General features: G+C 41.9%; 1 protein-coding gene across 2 annotated transcripts in view; it reads right to left on the bottom strand.

Annotated features, from left to right (window-relative positions):
• Positions 1-18,895, bottom strand: part of Tek (TEK receptor tyrosine kinase) — a 117,087-nt gene that overhangs the window by 9,235 nt on the left and 88,957 nt on the right. Inside the window, exons 13-18 of one of the 2 annotated variants that reach the window (XM_034503307.2) lie at positions 16,299-16,598; positions 14,049-14,200; positions 11,515-11,725; positions 9,697-9,807; positions 4,608-4,798; positions 3,505-3,618 (exon numbers count right to left, since the gene is read on the bottom strand). In XM_034503307.2, the coding sequence (XP_034359198.1) occupies positions 3,505-3,618; positions 4,608-4,798; positions 9,697-9,807; positions 11,515-11,725; positions 14,049-14,200; positions 16,299-16,598 (1,079 nt within the window). Of the gene's footprint in view, positions 1-3,504; positions 3,619-4,607; positions 4,799-9,696; positions 9,808-11,514; positions 11,726-14,045; positions 14,201-16,298; positions 16,599-18,895 lie in introns of both variants that reach the window. The other variant, XM_034503306.3, reaches the window with a different exon arrangement.

Here is an 18,895-nt window from a genome sequence, read left to right on the forward strand (position 1 = left end):
TGTGGGTGTGCCGGTGGAACTGGCCTGCATACTAAGAGAAACAAGGGAGAGAGAGAGAAGCCTCGACCACTCCCTGCAGGAAGGGATTCTTTGGTTACTTGCTTGGCTGAAAGGCAGCCTGGCCAGTCTAGCTTGCTTGAAGAGGTGGGCCTCCATGGCGGAATGCAGAGAAGCTCCTCAGGTGAGAGATTAAGCAGCTGCAGCTATGGCAGAGGTGTTAAAGGCTTTCTCTGTGGCTCCTCCACAGCAGCCCCCCAAAAAACAATGTGGAAGTCCATGGGTTTCATAAGCTTTATTGTTCATGGCAGATGGTAGATGGATCTTGCTTTACCCCCACTTAGGTCAGGGCAGACCTGACTTAAATTGAAAGGAAAGAGGGAGGAGGGTCTGAGGGTCTGGGGGTCTGGGGGTCTGGGAAAAGAATACGTAATTGGCTACACCCTCTGGTCTTTAGGTATCTCATTAATATGGAAATCAAGGCTGAAGCCTGTAGTCACACCCTCTACCTGTGCTAGGTGACACCTCTTTAGGAGGGGCGGCATTGCCCTATGTGACTGAAAGGCACCGGTTAATGGAGTCTGGGGGGAGGTTGTGTCAGGAGCCTGGAATCTGGGGGGCATGGCAAAACATCTGCCATCCCATCAGGGTCCAGGGTTCGAGGTCAGTGCCTGAGCAGGAACCAAGCTATTCTTACAAGGTCCCACATATGACTGCCCTCAGAGTTGGTTGAGGGAGCTTTCTCTGTGCTCCCATGCACATGTGTTCTTGTACCTTGGGCACTGAACTGTTGTAATTGCAATTTCTATGTTTATCTGAAGGCTTTTGCTGAAAGTACTGACTAAGTCTTGACATGTTATCCCTGAACCTACTATTATTATAAATAGCCTCATAATAAATCAGTGAGGTGATGGCTGCTATCTATTAATAATAGTCAACACTAAATTGCCTAGTATAGTTTATAGCAATGCTTTCAACAGGGCCACTACTTATGAACGTTAAGAAAAAAATAGTGTACCCAGAAAGATAAACACCTGGGCTCCTATCTCTGAATTTTTAGATTTGTGTGTTTAATTTGGCGTGTCTATACAGGACAGGAAGCTAAAACTGACACATGCAAGTGGGACAGGAAAATGCCTTCAGATGTGGAAAGAAGAGCTGGACCCATGTAGTTATAAGAACAGAAAAGAAGAAAACAGAGTATAAGGAGTAAGCAACCATGGGGGATGGGGAAAGAATCAGATTAACTAAAATAAAAATTGTTATGAAAACACACTATTTTGCAAGATAATTTAAATATATAGTTCAAAAGGATTTTTGAATGGAGTCACCCTTCATGGGTGGACAATGCTCTCCCCAGAAGACCTGGGTTAGTAAGTAAGAATCTTTATACAAGCGTGGGATGCCTTCTTGTGACTCATTGATCAGAAAAGTCCCAGACACCCCTAAAAAAAAATAGGATATTACCATTGTTCTTGCTTGCCCCAACAGTTAGACTAAAAAAACCCTATTGCTGAAGACACAGCACATTTTAGTTGTAGGGCACAGAGAAATACAGCTAGAACCGAGCCAAGAACTTCCCAGCTGGCTAGTTTTCATAACACTGAAAGGTAATACAAAGGCTGATTATGGAGGAAAAGCATCAGTGGACTTACTCAGGCATAGAGCCTGCATGTGCTATAATACTGACCATCCAATAAGATATATCAATTGAAGCAATAGTGACAGGGCTGTGGGGGTGACTAACTGCTTTCTAATTGGACTTGAGTCTTATGACAAAAGAGGAAATTCATGCCCAATACTGTCAATCTGGTCAAAAGCCCGTGGCTGGGGTACTTATAAATCAGAAGGCTTAGAGAACTTTGTGAAAGATACACTGAGAAGAATTTAAGTCAGAGAATGGGAGGGTTTCGGTCAAATACTGTCTTTTAGACAAGGTAGGGGCTTTATACTCATGAATTCATGGTATCTGTGATTACCAGCAAGAGTGTACACACGATCAAGCCTGTCAGTGTTCTGGCATGGATGGGAGAAGCTCCACTTTTAGCTGAGGAGCTATTGGAACTCCATGGAATCCTGTGGAGGACAGTCATTTCTCTTTAGCAGAGTGTATACTGATAAGTTGTCCACACTCTGCTGGGCGGCTACACATGCGTGTTCATGCAGGCAGCACTCATTGGAGTTAGTAGATTATTTTAAAAAATAAGGTCAGAGAAAATGAAGGTGGGAGATGTTAGAGATTGGTTCTAATGCTTTCATTCAATTGGGAATCTGTGTGTCCAGATGCTGAAGGTCCTTGTTTCCAATTGGTTTTTGATCGATCAATAAATATGCCAATGGCTAATGGCTGGGTACCGGGTGGGACAGAGTTTTGAGGGTAGGAAACAGAGAGAAATGGGAGAATCTAGGTACAGCACACTTCCATCATGGGTTCCTAAGATTTTTTGTTTCCCTGCTCCATTTGTTGTTTAGAAGCAGAAACTAGAAGCTCATCGGGCCTAGACAGAACACTCCTCTAGGCTTTGTTCAATTGCATAGCTACACATGATGAAGCCTCTTTACTTGCAAAACAAGATGGTGATGTGGGGGGGGGGGGTTTGCTGGTCAGAACTGAGAAGGTAAAGGCTTCTTCAGTCACCTACTTTCCCAGTACCCTTGAGGTACATGAACAGCTTCTGTCAGCTTCCTTTGAGACACATCTGATAGCTGAGGTTTTTTTTTTTTTTTTTTTTTTTTTTTTTTTTTTATGAAAGACAGATATCCAGCAATAACATAGAAAATCTCTAAGCTCCATGTAACTTACAGTCCCACACTCACCTTTCAGTGAGTAGTGAAGACCCAGCCACTGCTTGCAACAAATTGCTAGGTAAAGATGAACCAATGGGAGAAGTTTACACAGGCCCCAAAGCTCAAGGTGAAGTGGTGATAGTAAATGAAGCCAGTTGATTTCCCCAGCTTAACTAGCGCCTCAGCTCTAGCCCACCTGGAGCCACCCTGAGCTGACTACCAGGCTTAAGGAAATAGACTATAGGGTTACATACTTCCTGACAGGTAGCTATGTTACTTACATTCCCAAGAGCCATGTTACCTTAGAGGAGGGCAATTTCCTGTCCTGTTCAATAAAAATCTCAAACAACCCCCCCCCCCCCAAAAACAAAACAAAAACAAAGCTCTATGTACCGGATCCTTTTTCTCAGAGTGCCCACCTTGTATAAGTTGTTACTTGTACTCAATTAAGATGTAACTTTTTCTCTCCTTCCTCCAACACCTTCCAAGTGACTCCTAACACCTATCCTTGGGTTCCCTTCTGGGTCCACTTTAAAACTGTTTTATCAACAAGACCAAGAAACTCCTAAGGGGGCCAACTGTGTATGTCCACAGTGACAACAGTATCATGTTAGGAACCAAATGTGAAAGACTACCAAGCCACACACTATCCATGCCAAATGTGTCAGTCAGCCAGAGCAGTGACATTCTAGAGGGAGATCCTCTGTGTCTGGAACTTACCATTGTCTTTTTCACATACACTTCTTGACCTCGTGACAATCCAAAATCTGCTATTTTGGCTATGTAGTTTTCACCAACTAAAATGTTTCTGGCAGCCAGGTCCCTGTGGATAAACTAAAAATTTAAAGAATAATGCATCTTCAGTGTAATACTTGGTAGAGGATATGACACCATGGAAAGACCTTTAACAAGGTCTTCAGAATCCAGCTCCCTTAAAGCACTTCTCCACAACTCTCAGATAGCAGGTTCTGTCAAGTGACTCCTCACATCTTGAAAGAATCATTTTTAGCCTGGGAGCACATAGGGAGGGACCCATGACTCCATCTGTACATGAAGGAGAGGATGGCCTTGTCGGGCATAGGTGGGAGAGGAGATTCTTGGTCCCATAAAGGATGAACACTGAGTAGGGGGGAATTCCAGGGTGGGGAGGTGGGAGTGGGAGGGTAGGTAGGGGCACATCCTCATAGAAGCATGAGGAGGGGGGATGGGATAGGAGGTTCCTGGGTGGTGGGGGTAAGGGGGGTAAGGGAATAAAATCTGAAATGTAAATATAATATCCAATAAAAATAAATTTTAAAAAATCAAAGAGAAAAGAAGAGTTTGGGTTTGGATTTGGGTAAGCCGAGAACTTGGGAGGCTCTGGGTAGATATGGAGGAGGAGAACCACAATCAATATTATATTGTATAAGAATTTATTTTCAATAAAACATATTACTTTAATCATATGAAAAAAAAGAATCATTTTATGGTTGAACGGAAGTACAACCATAAAATAAAACTTAAATAGTTTATTTAAGTACAATCATAAAATAAAAATTCCACAGTAATGAACCTCTGCTGTTGACCTTATTTGCAGGTAAACCTCAGTATGATAAGATCAGGGCACCCCACTAAATACATGTTTTTAAATCTCCTGGGGAAATATACTGTCAGTGTGGGGGATTGAATTCTTTCTATGGGGGTAGAATAGTATCAGTTTCTTAACTTGGGAGACTAAAAAGGAACCAGAGAAGAAAAAATCATGAAAAACTGTCTAAACACATTAGAGCCCTTCAGAAGGAACTCCACAGAAAGATGTCCAAAACAAGGTTCTAAGAACAAACCTGTTTTTGGCTCAAGTAGTCCATCCCCCGGGCCACATCTGCAGCAAAATGAAGAAGCTGCTGGGAGGACAGTGTGGAAGCCGTGCTGTTGGCAATGGCAAAAGCAGGGTCTGTCTCTAGTACTCGGCTCTTACGCAGGAAGTCCAGGAGGTTTCCATGTGGGGCATACTCAATAGCTAGGTACAAATATCCTGCAGGGAAGGGATGAGAGAGAGTCATCTTATTCTGACCGAACAGCTAGGGAATCTTCAAGTTGTGCTCTGGTATTGGTGATTGGCTTACAAACCCCATTTTGATGGAAGGAGACACATCTAGTAGTGATGCTGGAGACAGGAGGGAGATGAGGGATGCTGACCTTAGAGAGCTTTCTAAGGGACCAGCCCTGAACTCACAGTCTTTCTTTCCCACTCCTTCATTGCTACCACATGTGAATGCACCTGCTATTCCTGAAATACTTCCATCAACTCCATAACACTAGGGCAAGTAAATCAAAAGATCCTTTTCCCTGGGAGACCTTCATCAGAGTCTCTTTAACTTTGTTCAATATTCATCAAAAAGCTAACACAAGCTAGGAACATCATTCTGGTCTGCATCTCTAGCAACAGTAAACCAATGGCTAAATGCCCCTGCCTTCTCTTCTCCCTAAACGACACTAAATAACCAAGTACTCACTAGACAACTGCCTTGTAGGAATCTAGGTTTTTTTAAATTATATTTTGCTTAAAGACATCAAAAACTTGAATTTTAGAAGAATAAAATAAAGCAATATAGTTAGTTCCTAAAGGAAGTCTGTCTCATTGTTTTGGTTTTGTCCAAAATTCTTTTTCTTGTTAAAAAATAGTGAAAAGAATTGTGTTAAAATTCTGATGAGGATTTTAATGGCAATACCGATGTGTTGAAGCAGTAGATTGCTTTTGGTAGGAATGCCATTTTTACTATGTTAATCCTACCAATCCATGAGCATGAGAGATCATTCCATCTTCTGATAGCTTCTGGTATCTTCTTCAATTTATTTCTTCAAAGACTGAAAGTTTTGTCAGACAAGTCTGTTACTTGCTTGGTTAGAGTCACCTCAAGATAGTTCATATTATTTGCAGCTATTGTGAAAGATGTTGTTTCCCTGTTTTCCTTCTCAGCCTATTTGTCATTTGTGTATAGGAGGGCCACTGATTATTTTTGAATTAATCTTGTATCAAGCTACTCCACTATAGGTGTTTATCAGCTGTAGGAGTTCCCTGGTAAAATTTTGGAGGTTGCTTGTGTATACCATCATACCATCTGCAAAGCTCCTTTTTTTCAACTTATATCCCCTTGATCTTCAGTTGTCCTATTGCTCTAGCTAGAGCATCAATTACTATATTGAATGTATATGGAGAGAGTAGACAGCCTTGTCTTGTTCTTGAGTTTAGTTGGAATTGCTTTGGGGGGCTCAAGGGGGAACACATGGATCTCCCTGGGAAAGAGAAATAGAATATATTTTGTGGAGACTTGGGGATGGATGGGAATGAGGACAGGAGGGTTCAGGCATGCTAGAGAGGGTACTAACAGGAGAGAGTACTAGAGAAGACAACTGGAACTGGGGGGCATTTAAGAGGCAATGTAGAAACTTAGTACAGCATAGATTCCCTGGAGTCTGTGAGAGTGACACAAGCAAAGTCTCCTAGTAACTGGGGAGATGGAGCCTGACCTGGCCATCTTCTATAACCAGGCAAGTCTCCCAGCAGCAGGACTGGAACATCAACCCAGCCATAAAATTTTTGACCCACAATCCATTCTGCCTGCATGAAGTGCTAGGGTAATGGTAGGGCAAAACTTGTGGGAGTGTTCAACCAATGTCTGCTCCAACTTGAAGTCCATGCCATGAGAGGAAGCTCACACCTGGCACTGCCTGGATGGCTAGAAACTAGAGGCTAGACAGTCCATTGAGCCAGGATATAACCAAACATGACTGGCAAAAAAAAAGTCAATGAAATGATTCCTAATGATACTCTGCTATACTCATGGATCAATGCCTAGCCCAGTTGTAACCAGAGAGGCTTCATCCAGCAACTGATGGGAGCAGATACATAGACCTACACCCAAACACTAGGCAGAACCAGGAAGCCATGCCGAAGAAAGGGAAGAAAAATTATAGGAGTAAGAACATAGCCCACAGAATCAACTAACCTGGGCTCACAGAGCTCCTGGAGACTGCAGTGACAATCGCCCGTGACAATCTCAGACTCTGTGTGGGTCTGAGCTAGATCCTCTGCATGTACATTTTGATTGTGTAGCTTGGTGTTCTTATGGAACTCCTAACTGTGGGAGTGGGGAGTGTCCCTTACTCTTTTGCCTGCACTTGGGACTCTCCTTTTACTGGTTGCCTTTTCCATACTTGATATGAGGTTTCTGCCTAGTCTTATTGTAATTTGCCATGCCATGTTCAGTTGTAATCCCTGGGGGGGGGGGGGGCTGCGCCCTCTCTCTCTCTCTCTCTCTCTCTCTCTCCCTCCCTCTTCCTTCTTTCTCCTTCTCCCTTTTCCCTTCCCCCTCCTCTCTCTCTCCCTCTTCTCCCTCCCCTTCCCCTTCTCCCTCCCTTCTCCCTCCCCCTCCTTTCTCTCTCTCTCTCTCTCTCTCTCTCTCTCTCTCTCTCTCTCTCTGGAAATAGGAGGACCATCTGAGGGAGAGAATGTGGAAGAGTGGGAGAAGTGGAGGGAGGGGAAACTTCAGTAGCAATGTAGTGTATAAGAGAAGAAGTAAAAGGAAAAAGAAAAAAACAGTAAAAAATATTAGTGATTTGCTTGTGTGTATACTTGTGTGTGTTCGTGTGTGTGTGTGTGTGTGTGTGTGTGTGTGTGTGTGTCCAAATCATCATGTTAAAAGTTCAAATGAACTCAAAAAATTTAAATTCTAGAGGATGGATTGTAGGAGCCAAAGGGGACAAGGACACCACATGAAAACCATAGAACCAACCAAGCTGGGCCCAGAGGGGTTCACAGAGACTAAACTGACATCCAGAGAACCTGCATGGGACTGATCTAGGCCCTCTGCACCTGCTACAGCTGTGAAGCTTGTTCTTCTGGGACTCCTAACAGTGGGAGCAGGGGCTGCTTCTGACTGTTTCACCTGCTTTTGGAACCCTTTCCTCCTGCTGGGTTGCCTCAGGCAGCCTCAGTACAAGGGGAGCTGCCCAGACTTCATGCAGTTTGACATGCCATGCTTGTCTGATATCCATGGAAGGCCTGCCCTTTTCTAGGATGAAATGGAGGAGGAGAGAATGAGGGAGGAGTGAACAGAGGGATGGTAGGGGAAGGAACTGAGAGTAAAGAAGGGAGGGGAAACAGAAGCCATGATGTTAAAAGAAAGGAAATAAATATAAAATTAAATAGGTAATGAAATCTAATAAAAATGGAAAAAATGTAAATTCATAACCCCCCTCAGCTGCCAAAAGAATGAAAGAAAAAAAAAAAGAAAGAAAAATCTTCCCACACTGAATCCTTAGAAAGGCAGAGGTTCTGGCATGAGTATGCTTTCTTGCACACTTTCTTGAGATATGAGCAGTTATATAATAATGTACTTCAAAAATTTAAGACAGGTCTTCAGTTGGCTCTCTGAAAAATTTTCAAATCTTAAGTAATAGTGTATGATTAAGATTTATTTATTTATTTTATGTGTGAGTACATGGTAGCTGTCTTCAGACACACCAGAAGAGAACATTCGATCCTGTTACAGATGGTTGTGAGCCACCATGTGGTTGCTGGGACTTGAACTCAGGACCTTTGGAAGAGCAGCCAGTGTTCTTTACTGAAGAGCTGTCTCTACAGCCTGTGTCTGCTTAAGTGTGTATTTATATACCACATATATGTAGGTATCCATGAAGATCAGCTGAGGGTGTCAGAATCCCTCTGGAACTGGAGTGACTGATGGCTGTGACCATGTGGGTGTGGGAGCCAAACCCAGGTCTTCTGCAAGAGTAGCCAGTGCTCTTAATCTCTGAGCCATTACTCCAGCTCTGATTTTTTTTCTTTTAATATACTGCTATCCCACACCAACTATTATTTCCAGGAAATAACTCAAAGACAAATGTCATTACTTCATTATTTAATCTAAGAGATATGATCTGGCTTTCAGAATTATACCCTTATTGGATCATAGGATGATAGATTGCTTAAGACACCCATATTTTTAGCTTGGTAAATCAAGGAAAAAGAAACCAACTCTTTTCTATTGTTGATGGGTTTTGCTGAGAAAGTCAACAAAAGGTTGTCAAGTTTATAAATAAGTACAGCCTGGAGCCTTTCTGTTTATGGAAGCAAATTTTTCCATGAGGTATTTTGTTGAGACAGACTGAGAACTACAAGTGTGTGACACATGAATAGCAAAGTAAACCCAGAAAATACGTTTGCTGTGATCTCCCTCATAGTTCATTATACATATTACAATAGCAAGCATTTGAATCAAACTTGAATTCCTAGGTTTACAAACACAGAGCAGTTGTAAAGCTACAGTATTACTGAAATGAAAACACTTTGGCTAAAACTAGAACTGTCGTATATGAACTTAATATCACTGCCAACCTAACCATGGTCAGTGCTTTCACATCACAGTGCGCTACTGGTACTCATGCCTTCAAAAGACAGAGCACCAAGTCCTTAGGGTAGAAAGAGTACTTTGTATTTTAGGTTTACCTAAGCTACAGAGTGAGTTCCACACCAGCCTGGGCAATGGTGAAACCCTGATTCAAAGCAGACAAATTCAATTCAGAGGAACCAATGCACTCTACTTTTTATAATATGTTTTTTTTTTTTTAAATCTTTTGATTAGTAAGGATAAAGGTGAGAAGAAGCCATGGATACCTTGGCCATTAAACAGAAACCACCACAGATAACCAATTTAGCCTTAGCACCTCCCTCCACAAAAATTATAAACTTCATCCCAGCCAATAAATGGGACTAGATAGATATTCAGATTGACACTGTAGGTTTAAAATAAGTAATGTTCTCAAGATGATTATCTTTCTTCCTTTTGTTATGGAATGTTCCTGTTTTATCTTTTAAAATCTGCTGGGGGTGGAGACAGGGGCTGCAGCAGGGGCAGGGGAGCATCTTACCTCGATGTTCACAGGCTCCCAAGAGATTAATGATGTTTGGGTGGTGTCCAAGTTTACAAAGAACCTCCAGTTCTCCTGCGAAGTCCCTGTGATCATCTTTGGAGGCATATTCTGGAAGAAAGGCCGAGAGTTGTAATGTTACTTCTTCACACCTTTCCAAAGGGTAAAGACAGGACACCTTTCTTTGTCCTGTCTTTGCCCCCAAGGACTCCCGGCTCATTTAGTCACCATCAGGGCTGGAAAACTCTACCCCCTAAAGCAGAGTTTCTGAGCCTCACCACTGGTAACTGGGCTGACAAGTGTTTGGGGGAGCTGCTTTAAGCATTGGAAAATGTTCAATGACACGCCTGACCTTCACTTGCAATCCAAACAAAAATGTATCCACAAACTCATACATGCCCTCTCCGAAGTGAAATCCCTCATGGATGAGAACTGCTGCTTTCCCGTGGACGTTTTCTAGGAAACTGAACTGCAGTTTTCCTATTCTTCATGTCCTATCTCTTCAGTGGCACCTTGATGAGAAGAACTATCAGAGTTGGACTGGAGAGCAGACAATTGGCTGATGCTCAGACTGACTGGCCAGCTTTGAGTGAAGCGCGGGATGCTATTGATGGTTTTTTTAAAAGGAGCATGATCAGGGGAGGAGGGGTCCTGGTGGCTCTGTGTATACTAGAACAGGCTTAGAGTGTGGACCAATGAATCAGATGGGTCAGGGGCATCTGTGATATGGACTGATTGGAAATCCCACGTCTAGTGCCCTATTCCTATCACAGGACCTTCATTGTAGCTTTGGTCCTGAGAGTCAATGCCTTGGGAAATTTTAGTTAATTGGTTTATCATTCAGTAGACTGTCCTAGAATGTTATTATTCTGCCTGTGAAAATTTCCTGCCATGGCACATAGTTAATCTGCTTTACTTTTTTTTTTTTTTACAGGGTATGAAATGAAAAATTAGGTTCAGGTAAGATCCCAATCAAAGCGGATTTCAAAAGTCCATGCTCCAACCACCATAAGCACCCCTGACTATTTTCAGTGTTCGCTAAGTATCCTGCAACAAGAATAAGCTATTCAGCAAGTTTTTGTTTGTGTTTATTTTTAAAATATCACGGCTTAGGCCCTGAGATTTAGGTTAATTACACAGTGAATTCCAAGTCAGTCTGGAATACACAGTGAGAGTTTGTCTCAAAGAAAAAACAAACAACAACAAAAAAGACACATAAACAGAGAGAAACTATCTCTAAGTTTAGATAATATTTTGGTTTAGTTCCTGGTGTCATAATCCTACCATGGCATAAAGCAAATTTAAAGTCAGTTCTCACCGAGGTTCAGTAGTGTGATCAAAAAGCATGAAGACCTACGAAATCAGCCTCACATGGAAACGGGAATGCAAATTCTCTGACCTTGACCAGACTTACTAAATCAGAAACTGGGAATCCTCAAGTGTGATTGGGGGTGGGATCAGTCTGTTTTTGAACAGGTCTAGCTAATTCTGATACACACTCAGTTTCAAAAATGAGCCCTACAAGAAACAGTAACACCTCCCCAAATGAGCAATAAATGGCAGGACACCAGCATTCCCAAATCCCTAGGAACCAACATATTGGTGTTTGAGTGGCTCCTACTCCTGTCCTACACATGCACTTCCTGATATCATCTACCACAGGCTTCATCTTAAAGGAAACATCTTTATCTACACATAACAGCCATATCTGATATCAGGGCAACTCCTGGCTTGAAGAATATATGGCCACAAAGGGAAGACTTCACAGGAAACGAATGTCTCCCCACCCTAGCAGAAGGCTGCCTTCCAACCACTGACCTTTCATCCTCTTGATGGCAGCATCCATCCGTAACCCATCTTTCTTGATTCGTGCCTTGAGAACCTGGCCAAAGTTGCCCTCTCCGATCACGTCTTGAAACTTGATGTCATTCCAGTCAAGCACAGGATAAATTGTGGGATCCGGATTGTTTTTGGCCTTCCTGTTTAGGGCCAGAGTTCCTGAGTTGAACTGCACAGCTGGTTCTTCTCTCTGGAAAAAATATTACCATTTTTTGTGTCAGGACATTTGTCATCCTAAGGTGCATAGTATCTTCTGCTTTATATCTGCACAGGTGGAAAATAAATCACTTATCTAATTCTAGAGTGGGCATGCAAATGGGTTTCATCTTACAATCCGACACTCATCAAACTTCTGCCTATAGTGCTGCATGGGTACAGGCTTGTCCATTAGCACAGGCTTGTCCATTAGCAGTGCCTGCAAAACTGAGGGAGGAGCAAGGAAAACCTGAGTGTCATGTTCGCATCCCATCCTGCTATACAGAGATCAGTTTGTAGTTCTAGATGAAGGAACTCATGGCAGTCTCCCAGGGTGCCTCAGTGAGGCCTTTCCTAACAACATCACAGGTCTCATCTGTCCTTCCTCCCATACTTTCTCATCCTAAAGTTTAAATTCGATTGAGTCTGCAGTGGCCTAGAATGACTAGTGCTTGTAGCAAACCCCCAGTATCTCTTGTTCCGAATTCAAGTGGCAACTAGCAGTCATTTAACAAATCACTGATATTGTGACAAGCTTCAAAGTCCCAATCCCATGCTGATCCATCCTCTTCAGTAACAGCCTGAGTTGAACCAGCTCTGGCCTGGAATCAGAGAATGAACCCTTTTGTCCTCTGTGGAAGATAATTTTGGGAACTTAGACACATGAGCTAGATTTCATTGGAAGCATGGAATTATGTTCACTGTTTCATATACAAAGTCAAAAGCATGGGGCACATATTTCTTCTGTGGAGCTCAAAAATGCCTGAGCTAAATACTAAAATTCTTTTAGTATTCCAAAAGAATTGCTGGTTAAATTCAGTCTTGTAGAACTTGGCTACTTTACTTTACAACCTAGATCAAAGAATGAGATAATGCCAAGAGCCACAAATTCCAACCAGTGATTGTTCTTAAAGAAGAAGTACATGCATATGTAAGTCTTACACATAGAAGGGATGATGGGACTGAGGGAGATATGGTAAATAGCAAATGGGAACCAAAAATGAGAAAAAGTGTGGAAAATCATTTAATACAATACATAATAAGGAAACGAACTATTATGTTGTGGTCTGGTTATCCTCATGTCCTTCTTAAATGTGTTATTCATTCTACTGAAATATTCTGTCAGATAACTGACTAGTCACATTTTGGGGAAAAAATCTTGCTTTAGACATATCCTTCTGCATAATTATTAAATGTATGATTTTCACTTGCAAAACTCATCTGGCTTGAACAAGAATTTTCTTTTTTTATTAGTAACTTTTTAAAAATGTTAATCAAAGGCTTTATAAGTTTGGTAATGCTCAATAACAAGATGCCCATACAATCAGACATGTAACCCAATACCCAACTTAGATATACCAACTATCTTTGACTGGCAGAGACACGTGAACATCTGCCTCCATGTTCCTCTCATCTCTCTCTCTCTCTCTCTCTCTCTCTCTCTCTCTCTCTCTCTCTCTCATCTCCTAGATCCTCCTCTCCTTCTCCTCCTCTCCTCCTCCTTTCCTTCTTCCTCCTCTTCCTCTCCTTACTCCTCCCACCTTAGCTCCTCCTATATATCACCCTTCCTGTTAAAATAAAACTTTTCTCTCAAAATACAATTAAAGCATAACTATACCAATTTGTATCAGTAAGGTACAAGATAGACCTAATACCCAGTCCATCATTTTGTTGACTAAGCAGAACCTCTGTCATCTCTCCTAACTAAAACACTTAGTTCTGAACCTGGCTTATTCCTTGGCTTTAGAATGAATGTCAGCTGAAAACCATCCACTCAAATCTTTTCTTTCAAGGTAAATAGCCAGGATTGGCTATGAGACTATAAGTTTTCAACCCCATCAGAAATCCAGAGTGACTGAGTTAACTAAAATTGTGGGAATCACAAAGCATAGCTTCTAAAACTTAGCCAATTTATAGAGACTGCTGAACACCTGGAGACTCCCTATACTACAAAACATTGGAGCATCTGATCTTCAGCCTTCTGGCCCAGGATCATCTGCCAGACCTAGTGATGCAGAATTATTAAGGGCTAATTACTCTGTCTTGGCAGATATAATCAGTCCACTATTCCACAAGTGTGTCCTTTTCTGGACGATCATTTGTATGTAGATGGAAAGAGGCAATTCTTGCCTAGTGGCAAACAAGAATTTTAATGGTCATGCTATTTGCCTTCTATCATCCTCCCAAGATGGAAGCCAAAGGAAAAAGAATGAAACTTGTCTACAGGGATTATTTGCTGTGCCACACCTTTAAAGCAAAAGGTCTCCCTATATGTTGGCCAGGGTACATTAGCTAGTAAAAAGATGAGATACTACCACGTTCTGGAAGGCCTGAGCCATTCTCCTTTGGACATTTGCTCTCTTCAGTTGCAACATAATCAGAAACGCCAACAGCACGGTAATGCAAGTCATTCCAGCTGACCCAAGGATGGCTATAAGTAGCATCTTTCCCCCTCCAAGGTCTGCAGAGGCTGTGCGGGGAAACAGAGGTGAAGCCACTGAGTTAGTTTAGGTGGATGATGGCCTAAGACCATCTGTTAGGAAAGACAATGTAATGGGAACATAACTGCTCAGCTTACTATGACTGTGGGCTACTCAGTGACTTCTAAACTCAGTAGAAATGAGTTTAACTCACCAGGTTGTTATGAGAGCTCTAGGATTTGAAAATGTGCCTTCAAAGTGGCTATAAGTTGATGTCATTTGTTCAACTTTGCTTCCAAGTAGGAGCCCACATAGATGAATATTATTTAGTAACAAAATAACTAGCAATTTAACATTTAGTAATTTGTAGCTCAGTTTCTCTAGAAATGGTTTGATGGTCTGATGCCAATCACATAGAGCCCATAAAGATATGTTGTCTTGGTCTATATTTTTCCTTGTTTTAAAGAGTGGGTGAAAAAACTTGGTGATTGTTGATTGCAGAAGTTATGGGGAAAAATCAAGGAAAAAATAAAGCATTACATTAGGGCTTCTGTTAAAATAATCCACTTAAGACTTTTAAATCCTCCTACACTTTTCCTTTAAATTCCAATGAAATTAGCTCAGTATGTTTTAATAATCACTACACAGATTATAATCCTACTTTAAAAAAGTGTTCAATACATTTCTATGTATTGATCATAGAAATATCAAGAGTGGTGAAGGGGTTTGTTTTGTTGTATCTTAGTCTAAATTTTTCACATTTCATTTTATTACATAGCTTGCATTAGAACTTGTGTGTGTGTGTGTGTGTGTGTGTGTGTGTGTGTTTTACCAAACTACAATACTTATAGAAATTAAGCATCGATAAAGAGTATGATCTAAGATCTACAATCTCCATCTATCATGGGATAGATACATCATTCCTTGGATATTTCAAAAACTAGCCCAGCATCATCAATGAATACATAACTTCTTTTACTATATTTTAAAACCACATGTGAGCCGAACAGTGGTGGTACACACCTTTAATCCCAGCACTTGGGAGGCAGAGGCAAGGCCAGCCTGGTCTACAGAGTGAGTTCCAGGGCAGCCCAGGCTATACAGAGAAATCCTGTCTTGAAAAACCAAAAAAACAAAACAAAACAAAACAAAACAAAAAAAACCCAAAACCAAAACAAAACAAAAAACAAAAACAAACAAACAAAAAAACCACATATGACCCCGACCCTGACCACAGAATCAAGAACTATTGTCTGTAAAGGTAACCTTAGTCCAAATTAAAAATCTGCACAATTGCCTTTCCCTCTGACATTTTGACCTCTGACATTCTGACTTCATTCCTTTGCATGTATACGCCACTGAAGAGTGTCATGTGACACCATTTGCACAGATACGAAGTCTATCCTCACACTGATGCTGGGCCCCAAATCACGCAATTATGTTCGACAGATTTCACCCAAGCAGTAAGCATAGTATGCTTGGCACTCTGGGAGGATCTCAAGCTATCTCAGAAAGCTGCAGTCCAAATAGCTAAGTTTAGTTAGCTTGCATTTAGTACTGACAAGTATTTTAGATTTAGATTAGATGAGAAAGTAGAAGAAAACTCAGAATAACATAGAGTCATTGAAAAATCAAAAATGGATTCATTTCAAGAAAAAAATGAAATGCAGTTCTGGAACATTCCGCTACCACCACTACCACATGGCACACATACATGCTCATACATGCACACACAGATACGGGGGGGGGGGAGGGAGGGAGAGAGGGAGAGGGACGAGAGAGAGAGAGAGAGAGGGAGGAGAGGGAGAGGGAGGAGAGGGAGAGGGAAAGGGAGAGATCCACATAGCCGGTTTCCTATAAGCAGGTTCCACATACCTCTTTACAGAATTGAAATTCACATTGTTCACATCTTTCTTAGACTATTGGATGGGATGTGCCTGAGGCCAATTAATTCTAAGGTTTAATAACAAAAAATGGATCACTAGAGATCTTTCTTTTTATTTTAAGGATTTATATAGCAATGATAAAGCTTAGTCAGACAAATAAATGATGACACTTAGAATACATATGAAGCAAATATCTTAAGACAGTGAGGCTTCTCCAATGATGTCTGAAAGTACTCTATGGAAATACCAGTTTACTACCAACCTTGGGACTTTGGAAGTGTCCTCAGTTCATGAGAAAAGGTTGGGTTGCTTGATCCTATGTTGTTCTCAGCAAAAATATCCACATGGTATGTAGTTTCTGGCTCTAGGCCCTTGAGCTGGTACTGAGTGATGGTGGCATTCTTGATCTTCACGTCAATGTGCTGGTCTTCATTTTTGCCCTGAACCTTATACCGGATGATGATGGAAGAAATCGAATAGCCATCCACTATTGTCCAAGAAACCATAGCCGTGTAGTCAGTGATATTGAAGATCTTGATGTTTTCTGGTTGAGGAGGGAGAACTAGAAATTTAAAAAAGAATTCATTTAAGATGTATTACTGCCTCTTAGATGATTGTAGTTTTGAGGGAGGGCTCCAGTCAACTCATTCAACACCATTCATTAACATGAATAGGAAGAGCACCCCCTCACATGCTGACTTGTCCACTGGCAATGGTACTGTGACTCCTGTTATATGAAAGACTGGCCAAGGGTAAAGAATACAAAACATGTCTTGCGTGTTTGTCTCCTTACAGTAAATGAAGGCTTGGGAATTTGTGTTGCTTCACAAACCTTTCTATAATGTTCTTGATGCTGGATGGAATGAAAAGATTAGGAGGACTAACATTCATATGGTAGTTAAATATACCATATACTATTCCATGTTTTAACTCTTTTCTTTAGTAGTGAGACGCAGAGAGATTTGAGTGTCAGCCGAAGTCACACCACAGTTAGGCAGAAAAAGCAGAATTCAACTCTGGTAGTCTGGATCCAGAGTCCATTGTCTCAACTATGATTATCTTTACCCCAAACACATTCACAGATAGCAAGCACACTAGTGTATGTGTAAGAAAATGTGTTGAGCCCTTATAAATGAGACTTGAGGTGTGAGAAAAGTGAGAACATTTTCCCTTCAGGGACACAGGCAGAGTGAGAAAGACATGTTCAGAGGTTCCCAGAACAGAATCATCCTTGCAGTCTCTCAGAGACTCTTCACAACAGTCATGAGCTATAGTAGGCTTTTAAGATTGGTCAAACAGTAACTGGCTGACATCATCAGGTGCCATCAGCACAGAGGAAGTACATGGAGAAGGACAGAGGGAATGCAGTGTTTTCATGCACTCCTGGGCACAGCGCACACTCACTAGCTTCTTTCAGAGGAACTGTGCACATGAGATTCACTTCTGGACGTGTTTTCTAGGAAAGCTTTCAAGCCTGTGCTCATGCAGTGTGCATAAGAATAGACATGCCACTCTTGCCCGGATCCCAGTGGCTGGAGCAGTCACACAGCTAATCTGCTCCCTTTTGGAGGCATCCTAGGAAGGTCACAACACAGAGCTACAGGTAGGAGCACCGGCACACCGCCCTAGGCCCCAGAAGCACAACTGTCAGTAGGGAGCCCCCAGAGTGCACCTGGCATCCAGAACCCGCCCCTGCACAGATCCAGTGGCTGGAGCAGTCACACAGCTGATCTGCTCCCCTTTGGAAACTGCATCTGGAGGCATCCTAAAGAGGTCCCGGAACACAGAGCTGCAGGCATCCTAGAGAGGTCAGGGAAAACAGAGCTGCAGGCATCCTAGAGAGGTCAGGGAACACAGAGCTGCAGGCATCCTAGAGTGGTCACAGACCTCAGAGCTGCAGAGCAGGGGACACCATATCCTGAAGCATCCTAGAGGATCGACTACACTCAGAGCAGCAAACAACTAGCTGGTCTACTATGGTGGAGACACCATATCCTGAGATATCCTAGAAAAGCCACTGTACCCAGAACAGCTGGAGCTCAGGATCATAGGGACATCCAGACCCCGAGGAGCTCTGACACAACCAAGATAACTGGAAAGGCAGACTCCAGTCAGAACCAGTGAGTGCAAGTAGCACTACAGCTAACCAAATGGTGGAAGGCAAGCATAAGAATGTAAACAACAGAAACCAAAGTTACTTGGCATCACCAGAACCCAGTTCCCCCACCATAGCAAGTCCTGAACACCACATCACACTGGAAAAGCAGGACTCAGAATTAAAATCACTTTTCATGATGATGATAGAGGACTTTAAAAGGGACATAAACAATGCTCTCAAAGAATTTGAGGAGAATGCAGGTAAACAGGTAGAAGCCCTTAAAGAAATGCAAGAAAACACAACCAAACAGGTGAAGGAATTACACAAAACTGTCCAGGATCTAAAAATGGAAGTAGAAACAATAAAGAAATCTCAAAGGGAGACTACCCTGGAGATAGAAAACCTAGGAAAAAGATCAGGAGTCATAGACGCAAGCATCATCAACAGAATACAAGAGATAGAAGAGAGAATCTTATGCACAGAAGATACCATAGAAAACATAGACACAACGGTCAAAGAAAATACGAAATGCAAAAAGCTCCTGACACAAAACATCCAGGAAATCCAGGACACAATGAGAAGGCCAAACCTAAGGATAATAGGTATAGATGAGGGGGAAGACTCCCAATTTAAAGGGCCAATAAATATCTTCAACAAAATTATAGAGGAAAACTTCCCTAACCTAAAGAAAGAGATGTCCTTAAATATACAAGAAGCCTACAGAACCCCAAATAGACTAGACCAAAAAAAGAAATGCCTCC

The sequence above is a fragment of the Arvicanthis niloticus genome, chromosome 5, assembly GCF_011762505.2.
Source record: "Arvicanthis niloticus isolate mArvNil1 chromosome 5, mArvNil1.pat.X, whole genome shotgun sequence".
NCBI classification, from domain to species: Eukaryota; Metazoa; Chordata; class Mammalia; order Rodentia; family Muridae; genus Arvicanthis; species Arvicanthis niloticus.